This window comes from Giraffa tippelskirchi, chromosome X (genome assembly GCF_054371585.1).
Source record: "Giraffa tippelskirchi isolate mGirTip1 chromosome X, T2T-mGirTip1v1.2.pri, whole genome shotgun sequence".
NCBI classification, from domain to species: domain Eukaryota; kingdom Metazoa; phylum Chordata; class Mammalia; order Artiodactyla; family Giraffidae; genus Giraffa; species Giraffa tippelskirchi.
The window spans coordinates 129,960,694-129,975,566 of record NC_137289.1 but is presented as its reverse complement, the minus strand read 5'-3'; the positions used below and the strand labels follow the sequence as shown (position 1 = coordinate 129,975,566).

The 14,873-nt window shown below is 42.6% G+C and overlaps 1 protein-coding gene and 1 pseudogene across 2 annotated transcripts; one reads left to right on the top strand and one right to left on the bottom strand.

The window, feature by feature from the left end:
• The first annotated feature begins 5,589 nt into the window (after window positions 1-5,589).
• On the top strand, window positions 5,590-8,572 carry LOC145537015 (melanoma-associated antigen B18-like). Its single transcript, XM_081567438.1, has 2 exons — window positions 5,590-6,415; window positions 7,021-8,572. Exon 2 carries the CDS (start codon window positions 7,082-7,084, stop codon window positions 8,123-8,125), a length of 1,044 nt encoding a protein of 347 aa, XP_081423564.1. The 5' UTR covers window positions 5,590-6,415; window positions 7,021-7,081; the 3' UTR covers window positions 8,126-8,572.
• A 3,385-nt stretch (window positions 8,573-11,957) lies between these two features.
• On the bottom strand, window positions 11,958-13,924 carry LOC145535760 (tetratricopeptide repeat protein 14 pseudogene; annotated as a pseudogene). The gene is made up of 2 exons (XR_014075491.1): window positions 13,791-13,924; window positions 11,958-13,758 (listed from the first exon to the last, which is right to left on the bottom strand). The product of XR_014075491.1 is annotated as a tetratricopeptide repeat protein 14 pseudogene (transcript).
• Between the last annotated feature and the right edge of the window lie 949 nt (window positions 13,925-14,873).

Sequence of the window (14,873 nt, the reverse complement as noted above, 5' to 3'; positions counted from 1 at the left end):
GCAAGGATTTGGTTAGAGTGACTAGATCCCCGAGAAGAGTCTAGACAGGATATCTTCAACTAGTAATGACAAGGAGGCATGGTGGGTAAAGAAATTTCCAGAGTCCATGAGAGAGGCCACATACTAAACCAAGTCCTGATAGCCCAGGGCAGGCTGGCAGCCAGAGTTCTGAATTCAGAGTTCAGCACATAGTGGTAAAGGGAACAAAAGGAGAGAACATGGAGAATCTTGGAGGGTCATGGACAACTTCTGTGAAAAGGCTTGGAAAATCTATGAATCATTATCAGCTTAAAGTTGCAGAGCAATCTGAGTGGGTAGATCTACTGGTTGAAATGACCAGAGACATGCCTGATACCCCTCCCTACCTTAGAATCCTCCTTGCTCACTGTCAGGCAGAGTACAGCTAGCTCCCCTGTGTCATTCAGTGATAATATTAATGAATATTGAGAGATATTGAGAGACCTACCCCTTATCACTCCTCTAGTGGTTCTGTGCATCCTAGCCAGTGTACCAGAACTGATAGCTGTCTTCATGCCTGATGACAAAAGCCATTTTCTCTGTGTACAGAGTCCTTCCAGCACTGAAGCTGGGGCTAGAACATTAAAAAATAATCTAGATGCTATCCCCACCTTGGGCTTCCCTGGTGGTTCAGACAGTAAAAAAGCTGCCTGCAATGTAGGAGACTCAAGTTCAATCGCTAGGTTGGGAAGATCCCCTGGAGAAGGGAATGGCTACCTGCTCCAGTATTCTTACCTGGAGAATTCCATGGACAGAGAAGCCTGGCAGGCTGCAGTCCATGGGGGGGTCACAAAGAGTGGGACACAATTCAATGACTAACATTTACCTACTTACTTATCTCTACCTTAGACTGCCTCCCTGGGTTCCTGAGTTCTTTGCAGCCATCAGGCAGATATCTGTTCAGTGGTCTGTTACCACCAGATACTCTCTGGGGTAGACATATGGCCCCTGGTGTGTAAACATTTTACAGATTGGGTAGAGAGAATCATGGCAAATAATGCAGATTGAGACTTTGGGATTGACATGTCTGTGCATGCTCAGTCATGTCTGACTCTTTGCGACCCTATGGACAGTAGCCCACCAGGCTCCTCTGTCCATGAGATTTCCCAGGCAAGAATACTGGAGTGGGTAGCCATTTCCTTCTCCAGGGGATCTTCCCAACCCAGGGATCGAACCTGCATCTCCTACATTGGCAGACAGATTCCCAGGTGGCTCAGTGGTAAAGAACTGGCCTGCCAATACAGGAGTACCAAGAGACACAAGTTTGATCCCTGGATTGGGAAGATCCCCTAGAGTAGGAAATGGCAACTCACTTCAGTATTCTTGCCTGGAAAATTCCATGGACAAAGGAGCCTGGTGGACTACAGTCCATGGGGTTGCAAAGAGTCAAAGACCACTGAGCACATGGACGTGTGCGTGCACACACACACACACACACACCTGGGAAGTCCACTGAACCTACTGATACTTTATTAGTAGCAAAAGTCCATACCTCATTCAGTTTTCCTTCATTTTTTCCCCTAATGTCCTTTTTCTGGCCCAAGATCCCATCAACAATAGTACATTGCACTTAGACATCACTTTTCCTAGGCTCCTCTAGACGTGACAGTTTATCACATTTTCCTTATTTTTGATGACCTTGACAGTTTGGGGGAGTATTTGTCAAGTATTTTTCAGAAGGTCCTGCTTTTGGTATGTCTTTGATATTTTTCTCATGATTAGACTGGCATTATGGGTCCTGATGAGGAAGGCCTCAGGAATAAACTGCCATTTTCATCATATTATATCAAGGACACATTATCAACTTGACTTAACAACTGATGATCTCACCTTGTTCACCTACCTAAGGTAGTGTTTGTCAAATTTCTCTACTATACAATTACTCTTTCGCTCTCCTTTCCATACAGTACTCTTTGAAAAGAAATCACTATGTTCAGCAGACTCTTAAGGGGTGGGGAGTTATACCCCTCTCCTTGAGAGTGGAATAGCTATATAAATTGTTTGGTATTATTCTCTACATAAGATGTTTCTATTCTCTCTGATTTATTTATTCAGTCACTTATTTATGGAAATATAAACTCATGGATATTTATTTTATAATTTTGGTTATAATCTAATATTAGGTTTGTTTTCCTGCTCATGTTGTTCCATTGCTATTAGTCTTTTTGCTTCTAAGCCCTCTCAGAAGATACAGCTTAGGAAATGTCTGTAATACTAGCCCATCTATGCACATATAGCTATAATTATTTATGTATCTGTCCATCTGTATCTATATTATAATTAATAAACTAATATTAATACAATATTATTAACTAAAGTCAATAGTTTACATTAGGACTCACTCTGTGTTATACAACCTTACAGATTTTGACAGATACCAATGGTATGTATCCACCATTACAGTATCATATGAGTTTCACTGTCCTAACATCCCTCATTCTTTGCTTTTTCCTATCAGAGTCTTGATACACAAATGGGTTTCTTGGAGACAGCATACAGTTGAGTCTTTTTTATCTGATCTGACAATTTCTGCCTTTTAACTGGTGTATTTAGAGTATTCACATTTAAAGTGATTATTGATATACTTTTACTAAAACCTACTATTTGTGTAACTGTTTTCTATTTGTTGCATTTGCTCTTTTCTATATCCTTTTTTGGTGTGTGTGTGTTCTCTGGTATTAACTGAGCATTTTATGTGATTTTATTTTAAATAGAATAGTACTAAAACTTATTTAAACTCCTTATCTGGAAATTTCAAATTCTGTAAAGTAAAAACCTAACAAATGTTAACTGGATCAACAGTTACCACTAAACTATTGTGTTTAACCTCTACCTATTGATAATTGTTGATTCTGAATGTCAGGTATATTGGGTTCATTTTACTCTTCCATGTATGGTTGTATACCATTAATAATTTCTCTAGCGAAAATGTTCATTCTAAATATCATATCTTTATACCACATTTTCTTTCTCCAGTAATCTGTCAATGAGAAATTACTAAACTCATTTTAGTAGGTGTGCTGACCTTGATACAGTGACCAGATAGACACCCCAAGGGGAAAAAAAATTCACTTGAGCTAATCTCACTTACATAGAGGCATTGACTACAGTAAATAAATTCATGGCATATCCAATATAGAAGTGAATAGAGAGGCTGAGTTCAAGAAATGCAAAGCTATTATAACATTACAAAAAATTGTCAACTGGAATTTATCGGCATTAACAGATTAGAGGATAAAATGCATTGGATCATGTCCAGGGGTATAGAAAAATCCTTTGAAAAATACTTAACACCACAGTAAAAAACCTTTAGTAAAATAACATTTGAAGAGAATTTTCATTTCCTAAAATCTACAGCAAACTTAGATAAATGTGAAATGTTAGAAGCATCAAAGTCAGAACAAAGACACAGAAGTTATGGTACTATTTCTACTGTTCAAAAGTGGCCTGGAATACATAACTAGAGGAATAAGAATATCAAAATAAATAAGAGGAAGGAATATTGAAAAAAGTGAAGTCACTCAGTCATGTCTAATCTTTGCGACCCCACAGTATGTAGCCTGCCAGGCTCCTCCATCCATGGGATTTTCCAAGCAAGAATACTGAAGTGGGTTGCCATTTCCTTCTTCAGCGGATCTTCCTGACCCAGGGATCAAACCCAGGTGTCCCACATTGCAGGCAGACTCTTTACCGTCTGAGCCACCAGGGAATCCTGAAAAACGGAGTTCATTCTGTGGACCATACGGGGAGCTAACCGGCCACTCAATGTTGAAAAGACAAGAGATAATAAATGGCAACAATATGAGCCTTTAATTAGAAAATCCAAAGGAACCAGTGCACAAAATACTCAAGTGAGTAAGAGACTCCAAAAGCTGTTGTATATAAGATTACTATACCAAAATCAGGAGGCTGGCCACACAAAATCAATAGCTAATTAGAATAACTAAATAGAAAATTTAACAGCAGCATTATCCATAACAGCAGCAATATCCAAAACTTACCTAAAAAGAAATTTAACAAACATGTACACAATCTTTTTAGAGGCAACTATAAAAATGTACTGATAGAGAAAGAAATCCCAAATAAATAAAGAAGAACACTAGGTTTATTCATAGGGAAAAGAATACTGTAAATATGCCAATTCCCCTTAAACTATTTACAGATTTACTACTTGCTCTGGACTGAATTGTGCCTCCCCCTCCCTGTGCCTAATTCATATGCTGAAGCCCTAACCCACTCTTGTGATTGTATTTGAAAACAGGGTCTTTAAGGAGATTATTAAGGTTAAATGAGGTCATAACAATGGGGCAATAATCCAATTAGGCTGCTGTTCTTATAGGAAGAGGAAGTGATACTAGATATCACTCTCCCTCTGTGTATTTACAGAGAAGAGTCCCTGTGTTCAGTTCCAGTTCAGTTCAGTCACTCCACTGTGTCCAACTCTTGCGACCCCATGGACTGCAGCACGCCAGGCCTCCCTGTCCATCACCAACTCCTAGAGTTTACTCAAACTCATGTCCATTGAGTCGGTGATGTCATCCAACCTATCAGAACAGCAAAAAGTGAAGAGGAGAGCTCTTATTGGAAACTGAGTCTGCCAGCACCTCCAACTGGAATTACTAGCCTCCAGAACTGTGAGAAAGTAAATTTATGTTGTTAAGACACTCAGTCGGTGGTATTTTGTTACAGCAGCCTAAGCATGTTAATACACTGCCTCATATGTAGCTTCCAAGATGGCAAGCAGACTTGGGCTGCTGTTTCTAAACTCAATCCTGGAGAAACTATAAAAACCAAAATGAAAAGAACAATACCAGCAACAACAAAACAACATGAATGAGAACCCCCTGGGAGAGACTAAATCTGTGTTGAACTAGAACCTGAGTGTGGGCAGGTGGGGGCATGCCCTGAAGTTGAGACTGCAAGTTGTCTGCAAGAGAGGCAGACAACAGGATTGGTTGGAGGAAAGATTTTAAGGTTCAGCCTGTGGTTTCTTTCACTGGGACCATGTATTTCCACTGCTTCACTGAAGGAACCTGAGGCATCTCCTCAGAGCCCACCTGACAGGATGGCAACCAAAGTTTGGTGTTGTTTTTAACAGTATGAGTCCAGAGCCTGTGCAGTAACCACCTGAAACCTCTTTAGAGGATGAGGACTGATACTTTTTTAAAAGTTACTATTACGATCAAATATAAAGAATGGAAAGAATGAGTCACACTTAACAAGGGTAAGTATTCTTTCATGAAAAAAATGCATATACACACCCACTTGCTAGAGATGTAAATATATTTCTTAGTATGAATGAAAGTCAAAAAATAAAGTGGCCACACTGGACTGTGCAATGTTAGTAATATAAAAGATCTGAGTCTGACAAAATTCTGTAACTTAGCCTCTTCTCCTTAGAAAGTAGAACTTTTAGAGTAGAAGTTTCCCCAAAGTCTACATATGGCTGGCGAACAAACGGCTATGGGCCAATGTGCTTTTTCTCTTACAGCCTGCCATGCGTCCTGGGAACGAGCGTTACACTGCAACTTTCCCGTCTGGTATCTAGCCTGCTGCTGCTGCTGCTGCTGCTGCTAAGTCGTTTCCGTCGTGTCCGACTCTGTGCGACCCCATAGACGGCAGCCCACCAGGCTCTGCCGTCCCTGGGATTCTCTAGGCAAGAACTCTGGAGTGGGTTGCCATTTCCTTCTCCAATGCATGAAAGTGAAAAGTGAAAGTGAAGCCGCTCAGTCGTGTCCGACTCTTCGCAACCCCATGGACTGCAGCCCACCAGGCTCCTCCGTCCATGGGATTTTCCAGGCAAGAGTACTGGAGTGGGTTGCCATTGCCTTCTCCGGTATCTAGCCTAGGACTTATCTATTTTCTGTAAGGTTTGCAGTAGGGAAACAGCTCAGAGTTTTCAGAGAGTTAGGTTGCCCGGGAAGCCTTTGAAGAAGCAGCTAAGAGGACACCCTACTCCCTGCCTCCGCCTTGAGGAATGAAGCAACAATCTCCTCCCATGTATAGAGGGACCCGCACACAGCCTCGTCCCTGCTTTCACTCCTGGGAAGCCCAGGGCAAAGCTGTCAGCAGGAAGTATGGGCTGACTTCCACCTCCAGGGTCTCAGGTCTCTGGAGGGGTGAGGCGAGGCTTAGAATTGTGTGAATACGCCTCCCTAGAACAAAGGAGACATCACGGAACTCCGCTCTGATTTGTCCGCTCTGATCTGCCACGCGCTAAGAGGCCATGCGCTAAGAGGCCCGTGGCATAGCCGTTAGGCCCAACACCCCCTCAATTCTACCTCGAGGTCTCAGGAAATGAAGACTTTGATCTGAGGCTAATGGTCTCAGATCAAAAGAGGAAAACATCCCGGACTTCATTTGGAATTAAGGAGAGGAGCCTGAGCGAGGACTAAGGGTACGTTAAACCGGGCACACACACTCACTGTCCCTGCGGTCTACCCTGGGAGACCCCGGGTCGGGCTGTCAAACTACGGGAGGACGGGTCTCGGTCTGGTGGAGGGGACGGGAGGGGCGGGGCGGGGGTGGTGTGTGTGGGGGGAGACATGAGTGACAACTGAAGACCCTAATAGTCCAAGACAAAGGGGGTCCCATCAAACCCTGCTCCTGTTGTCAGTTCTGGAAGGCCCCAGCAGGGGTGGCCAACTAAGGCTTTCCTTCATTTCCTCCTCAGGGACGGGAGGGTCTCAAGGACAGAAGGCCATTTTTGGAAGCAGTGTAGCTTCAGAGGGGCAGAGGGGAGGATGGCTGGGCCCTGCCGACAGTTGACAGGATGATTCTAAATGTGAACTGAGAAGATTTTAGACCGTACCCCACAAAGCCTAGACCTGCCAGCCCAAGGCACACTGACTTATCTACAGGAGTCTCAGGGGGCAAGCTGATCAGGGAGCCCTGTGGGTTCTAGAGCAGTAACCTCACACAGACCTGCAAAGGTGCTCTTGGTTAAAGCCATGGAGGAATCTCCCTGTTGAAGGCGCTCACAGCATCTCCTCCCTCCTCCAGGTGCCCTCACTGTCTGTCTTCCTGCCCACACTCCTGCCTGCTGTCCCTGCTCTGTGTCATCATGCCTCGGGGGCAAAAGAGTAAGCTCCGTGCCCGTGAGAAACGCCAGCAGGCCCGGAGTGAGGCTCAGCATCTCCAAGATGCTCAGGCCTCTGCAGCAGAGGAAGAAGAGTTCCCCTCTTCCCCTACCCCTCCTCTTGGTGGTAATGTCCAGAGCTCTCCTGCTTCTGGGTCAGATAGAAAATCCCAGGGGTCTGGGAGAGCCCCTTCCACTACCACTAGTTCTGCAGGTGCTTCATGCACCAGATCTGATGATGGTGCTAAGAGCCAAGATGAAAAACCAAGCACCTCCCAGGCATTGCCCAGCACTGAGTTTTCCTGTGGAACGCCCCTAGACCAGAAGGCAATTCTGTTGGTGCAATTCCTGCTGCGCAAGTATAATCTGAGAGAGCCCATTACCAAAGAAGATATGATTAAGCATGTCATCAAAAAGAACAAGAAGCACTTCAATGAGATCCTCAGGAAGGCTTCTGAGCTGATGGTGCTGGCCTTTGGCATTGAGGTGAAGGAAGTCAACCCCACCACTCATTGCTATGCCCTTGTCAGCACATTTCAGCGCACCAGTGATGACAGGCTGAGGGGTGAGGAGATCATGCCCAAGACCGGCCTCCTTATGACCATCCTCTGTGTGATCTTCATGAAAGGCAACTGCGCCACTGAGGAGGATGTCTGGGAGGTGCTCAATGTGATGGGGATATATGCTGGAAGAAACCACTTCATCCATGGGGATCCCAAGAAGCTCATCACCAAAGATCTGGTGCAGGAAAGATACCTGGAATACCGCCAGGTGCCCAACAGTGATCCTCCACGCTATGAGTTCCTGTGGGGCCCGAGAGCCCATGCTGAAACCAGCAAAATGAAAGTTCTTGAATTCTTGGCCAACATTCATGATACGGTCCCCAGTGCCTTCCCATCCCTGTATGAAGAGGCTTTGAGAGATGAAGAAGAGAGAGCCCGAGCCAGATTTGCAGCCATGCTTCGCAACAGTGCCCTGGCCAGTGTGCATTCTGGGGCCAATGGCCGAGGCAGCTTCTCTCACCTGTAGTGAAATCTGAAGCATTGTCCTGAAGTAGTGTGGGCGCTTGGAGGGATCACAGTGCATAGCATATTTGAATAATTTACAGGTTTATGTTTCGTTGTTGAGAGTTTTCAAATGTTGCTTAAAAAAATGTTTCAAATGTTGTTAAAAAAAAAAACTTTAGTCTAGAATCTAAATGTATGAATGATATTGTTTACATACTTAATGCTGTTTATGAAGCTTAAGAGTAATAGTTTTGCTATTTTGTTAAACAAATTAAACAACCTTCCATCTTTTTTAGTGATCTGGAATAAGAAAAGATAGCATTGGAATAGGCATTTCCTTAGAAATGCGAAAGAAATTAGAGATAAAATAGTTGGGATCAAAAAAAAAATAGAGAAACAAGTAAAAGATGGTGAATTCTTGGTTTCCTTATATTTTCCTGTTCTGTAAAATAAAAGTTATATACCTGAACTTGCTTTGTTTATTCAATAATGTAAGAGAAATAAAATCATATTAAACTGTTCACTGTTTTTTCCCCTTAAACATTAGTTGAGCAGTTGCTCTTTGGAAGGCTCCATGTTAGTATGTATGGGGGGGGGAGAAAAAGAAGGCTGAGCCTTTTCCCATTGGATTAGGGTCTAGCAGCAGCTATCATATAAGAAAGATGGTGAGGTGGGATGCCTCTAAGACAAAAAAGACGAGTGAAAAGAAGGATGAGTGGGGGTGGAGGGGAGGGCCAGATGAGAGCACTCAAGGGTAAATGTCCTGAGAGAATACAACCTGGAGCCTTGGAAAAATCTCAAGTTCTTCAATGGGAGGTGATTTTAAGTGGTGGTGGGCCAGAGGAGGGTGTGTGAGGGTGGTGAGCAAGGGCCAGACCCTTGGGTTGTCTCAGAGTTGAGCAATTAAGCCTCCAAAGGAGAACTGCTTTCAGCAGTTACTTTGGGGTCATGGATTAACTAGAGAGAAATCTCCACCTAGGGAGGGAATGGAAGGTATCCTGTGCTCCTGTTCCAGTGCCGGAGAATACACTGCACAAACTAGGTGTTTTAGCCACATCATCACCAAGGAGTTTCCGATAAATCAGGGTGATACTTCCTTGAGGTGCGATGCCAAGAAGTCACTCTGCCCATGTCACACTCTTTGCCCTGGACTGGAAGAAACAGAGCCTGCCTCATTAATAAGGTATTTTGACTGGGTTAATTTGAGTAAAATTTGGCAAGCCCTAAGGGAGGGTTTCCCAGGTAGCACTACTGGCAAGGAACGCACCTGCCAATGTAGGATATGTAAGAGATTTGGGTTCAATCCCTGGGTCAGGAAGATCCCCTGGAGTAGGAAATGGCAACCCACTCCAGTATTCTTGCCTAGAGAATCTTCATGGACAGAGGAGCCTGGTGGTGCGACCATAGATAGCAGAGTAGGACACGACTTAGTATATAGCAAGGCTTGAATTTGTTAGGGGTTGGATGAATGAAAATGGGGTGATCTGGATCTAAGGCAGCTGGGAGGGAGAACGAGTTAGTTCTTGACACACATTTTAGGAGCTTTGAGTTGCATCCAGATGGGGAAGAATCCCCAACAGCCAAATTAAATAATACAACCTCTATGGGGCATGATTTACTAAGGTATGTTTTCTTAATAAACAGAATTTTTGGCTGACGTGGTGTTCAGCATCCCATAGTACTGCATATTCTCAGACATGTCCTGGATTAAAACAACAGCAAAACAAAACAAAAATCTCAGCAGGAGGGTTGGTATTATCTGGGGTCAAAAAAATCATGGCAAAAATTGTCACTCTTTACAGTTCCAATGCACACTAGTCACTATGCCAGGTGTTTTATATACATTATACACATTCCAACAGTCCTAGAAGAGAGAGCTTACCAAACACACTTCATTGAGGTAGAATCTGAGGCTCACAGAATTTGGTAATGTGCTTAGTTCACATAGCTAGTGACAGGGCAAAACTGGAGCTCTGGTCTGAACTCCTCCAGAGCTCACATGGTTCCACTCCTCCCAGTCTGAGGCTGACCTTGTGTCTATTAATTCATTTCTTTCCACGTTGCTCCATAATATCTTTCTGGCAGTGAAAAGAAGGACCCTGTGGCCAAAGTACTAAAAGGAGTCTGAAGAAAGAAGGTGAAAATGAGAATGAAATCCAATGTAGGGGTTGTCTAGGGGCTTGTTTCCCTGGAATCCTCCCACCCCTCACCCCAGAGTTCCTGGAGAGCTGACCGCCTGGGTCCCAGAATGGGTGTCCAGTTCCAGAACTTTCCTGGTGACAGTGCCCTTCCCTGGGTCTTCCCCGGAGAGCCCTGTGCCCTCGTGTCCAGCCTGGAACCTGACCTGCCGGCCAGCTTTCTCGGCATCCTCCTCTGGACGCTGCGCTCTGCTCGCAGAGGAACGGACCACTCAGATGCCCCGCCCTGCCTGACTCAGAGCATCCCGACTCTCTGCAGGTTCCTCACCGGGGACCCCGGGACCACAGCTGCCCTTTCTGGCAGGGAGGTTCAGACACCTCCTCATCCCCACTGGCTGCCGCCACCACGTTCTCAATGTTTTCAAATCTGCTGGTGACTAGAGAACAGAAATTACTGGTCGTTGGGCTTCCCCTGTGGCTCAGCAGTAAAGAATCCGCCTGCAATGCGGGAGACACGAGGTCTATCCCTGGGTCTGGAAGAACCCCTGGAGGAGGACATGGCAACCCACTCCAGTATTCTTGCCTGGAGAATCCCATGGACAGAGGAGCCTGGTGGGCTACGGTCCATTGGATCTCAAAGAGTCGGACAGTACTGTAGCAACTGAACAGGCACGCAGGCTACGGGTCGTTAGGGTAATAACCCTGAGGTTAGAGAGATTTTCGAAACCACCCTGGCATTTTCAGGAGAATTTTAATGGGCTGAATTATTTGAGATTGGCCGCTGACCACACACACCAATAAGTGAGTTTACCTTGCTGGTCAAAAGCAAAGCTTCCTCCATAAGAAGCAGATGAGAAAAGATGACAATAAACACGGTGTAAGCAAACATTTACATATAATTTTTAAAAACTCAGGTGTCCTGCTAGGAGGTAGAAAATTCTTCTGTGGCAGAGGTGCCATCCTTGATAAGAAAATATTCTTGCACTGCCTCTTGTCTCTGCTTGCCCCAGAGGAAAATTCTGGTTTTAAGTAATAGTGCAAATGCTCTTACTGCCCCCAAATTCTTTTTTTTTTTCCCTATTCAACTTTCATGGCTTTATTCCTCAAGTACTTTTAAACATCTGGCACATAAATCATTTTAATTATATCAGGCTTTAGAGGTCAATTAGACAAGACACATATCTGTCTACCATTTAAAAATAAATGTTATGCAAGAAAATTCACCTTTAAACAAATAATGATTATAAAATGGTATTTAACATTCAAATAATCTCTTTAGAAAGTCAAGAGCTTTTAACAGAATGAAATAATTTTTGATAAAAATGATCCAAGTGTTCAATGCACAAATTTAATATTTTCTCAAGCAGCAGGATAAGGTGAACCCAAGGAATTCTAACATACCATAGTACAATGAAGAAACAATACTTTGAGAGTTATCTTTAGGTGAAGAAGTTTAAATCATCAGAATAACTGTACATAACATACACACATAAAAAAAAATTAAGCTATGAAAAGGGGACCTATAACGGAAACAAATATACTTTGAGAACTGCTATAAAAAGCAACTGATTTCCATAATGTCTACAAATAAAATAACCACGGGAGCAGAGATTTCTGCACTGGACTGTATTACTAAAAGATCCAAATATTTTAATTAAAAGTCTTTAGTCTAATGTTGAGGATACCCTTGGCATATTAGTTTTTTGGCTTATTCCCTTTTTCTTTCTCAAATGCAGCTATCTGATTAAATATATTGAGTAAATTTCGAGGTAAATTTTTTTTAACTCCACCTTCTGAATGGTCTTTGCTATTGAGTCCCTCTCCCTGAACCTCTGTTTTAATATCCTCCTCGTAATTACCCTCTCTTTCATATTCTCCTTGATTTTTATTTAACTGATATCTTTGCTCATGTCTACTAAAATCACGTGATCCAGAGTAAGTGGATTTCTTATATTTTCCTCCTGACTTCCAAGAGTAGTCTGAGCTTGCTGGTGAAGTAGCATGTCTCGTGGAACCTGGCTCCCACTTTCTGTAGTGCTCTTTTCTTCCTTCTGTATCTTTTTCAAATCTTCTCTAACCATACGTTTTTACCTTATCCTCTGAATTCCTATAAAAAGAATCTGAGGAATCTCTTCTACTGGAAAAATGTCTTTCTGATTTATATGGCTTTTCTGTTCTGCTACTACCTGCCTGAGTTTTATAGCTATCATAAAAATCTCTTGGATCTTCAGACCTACCTCCAAAATCATCCGGAATTTCAACAGAAGGTGATGAGAAAGAACATTTATCTTTTTCTTTTACCTGTTTCTTTTGATATGGTAACCTATCCTGCTTTTCCAATAGTTTTTCCACTTCTTGTTTTTGGTTAAGAAAAGATGCTGACATATTAGCTGGAACTGGGAAGCACTCATCTTTCTTATTCTGATCTATCTGATTTGAGGATGCCTTAGCTGAATGCCTTTTGGAACTTCGAGAAGACTCTGAGCGGTTCCTCTTATGTTTCTTATGCCTTTTGTGACCAGAAGATGAAGAGGATGAAGAAGAAGAAACTGATTCATCAGCAGAAGAAACACTTGAAGAAGAAGTTGATTTTCTTTTTTTCTTTAGCCTTTTCTCCTCTTTTAAAAGCTTACGCAACTTTTCTGCACTTGTTTCTATTTTCTTTGTTTTCTGCTTTTCTTCCTTTTCAGCTTGTTTTTCTCTCAATTCCAAAGATTTCTGCATATATATATGAAGCTTCTGCAAAGCATCCTCTGCATCTTTAAAAGTTTCATCCAAAGCCAAAGCTTTCTTATAATAACTTTCAGCATTTAAAAAATTTTCTTCTTCTTCTAACTGCCCTCCTCTTTCTACAAGTGTCTGGCAGAGGTATTTTCTTGCATTTCTGTGAGTTGGACAGTTTTCCAGTGCAAGCTCAAAATCTTCTATTGCTTTGTTCAGACTTCCTTTTGTTGCATATAATGCTCCACGAGCTACCAAAGCCTCCACATTTTGTTTGTCTATTTCCAGAGCCTTATTGTATTCATTCATAGCATCCACATGGCGTCCAACCTTAAAATAATCAACTCCAATCTTCACACATTTTAAAGCCCATGATGCAGACTGCTTCTTTCTTAATGCAGACGCAAAATCATCCTCAGAGAAATTTTTGCTTTGAAGGCCTCTCATTAAAGATGGTGGATTAGATTCATCTATTCCTAGTTTTCCTAAAAGGAATTCAACTACCCCTGGATTAACAAATCCCAAAGAACTCTGCATGATATTCTCATAGGATTCCAAAGAATTGCTATTTAGTTCAACACTTTTCCTGTAGTACAAAGGAAGTTCTTCAGAACTAATTACACCTAATTTAATACCAGATAGGTGTGGTGGAGGAGATGAGCTATATAGAGATACTGCAAGCTTTTCATGGTATCTGTCAATATCCTTGATTCCAGCTCGAATGATGTCACCAGTTTGGTAATATGATAAAGGATCCCCATGGTTACTGATTGAAGGCACGTCTCTTAATGGACATAGAGCCTGCCCGGTAACTGCTGCTGGCCCGGCGGGCCCTGGGCAGGGTCGGCTACCGATCCCAGGAGGCTCCGGAAGTGTGGGTTGTCCTGCTGTTCGCTCCGGAGCACAGAGAGCAAAGATGGGCCGTGGAAATTTAGTGACTGCCGCAAGAGGTCTCGGTCCATGGCTAGAGACTGTCGTGACCAAAGGCCAGCGGGCTACCAGCCCCCGGTTCCGTGCCCACTACTTCAGGCCGTGGTCATGGAGGCTCCCCAAATTCTAAAAGTATGGATAAGTCACAATGCCCCTTCCCTATCACATTCCGGTAAAATTCACCCCTATCCTCAGAAGCAATTACAATTAACATTTTGTGTTATTTCAAAATTGACTAGACTTTTTCTTACATATGTGTTATAAAAATACACTGTGAGTTTTTTAATATACATGGATAATAGTGTACATATTGTTCTGCCTCTTGCCCTTGTCACTTACTAAAACAAATGTGGGATCTTTCCCTGAGAGCACATACAGATCCATCTCACCCTTTTAACTACTCACAAGTATTCTTAAGTGTGTATGTGCCATAATTAGAAATTCTCCTCCTGATGAACACAAAAATTGTTTCCCATTTGTCGCTATGATTTAAAAAACTTGCATGAATTCTTGGGCAAATATGTATGTTCTCTTATAGAAAATACATAGCCAAGTGCAAGTTGGATTGAATTGGAAAGAAGATGATGATTGTAAGTTTTTATTAATATTGCTGATACTCTGTTCAAATAAAGCTGTACTGATTCATATTCTCCCATATTAATGTATGCAGTGTGCACTCTCATGGGAATTTTATTTTATCAACCTTTTAATTTTGGTCAAATTTTTGGGTGAAAATATACTGTCTCACAGTTATTTTAATTTCCCTGTTTTCTAAGTAGGTTGAGCAGAAAATTAACTTAATATCTCATCCATAGAAACTGGGATTTCTTCAGTGATGCCTTGACTACCAGAATTCCTCTGGGCACGCTTTAGAATTCTGAAATGTCAATACAATTTTTCTCTTCACTTTGAGAAAGAAGGATTGGATCGGAATGACCGGGTGTCAGGGAATGGGTTCAGACAGAACACCCCCAGCTAGCA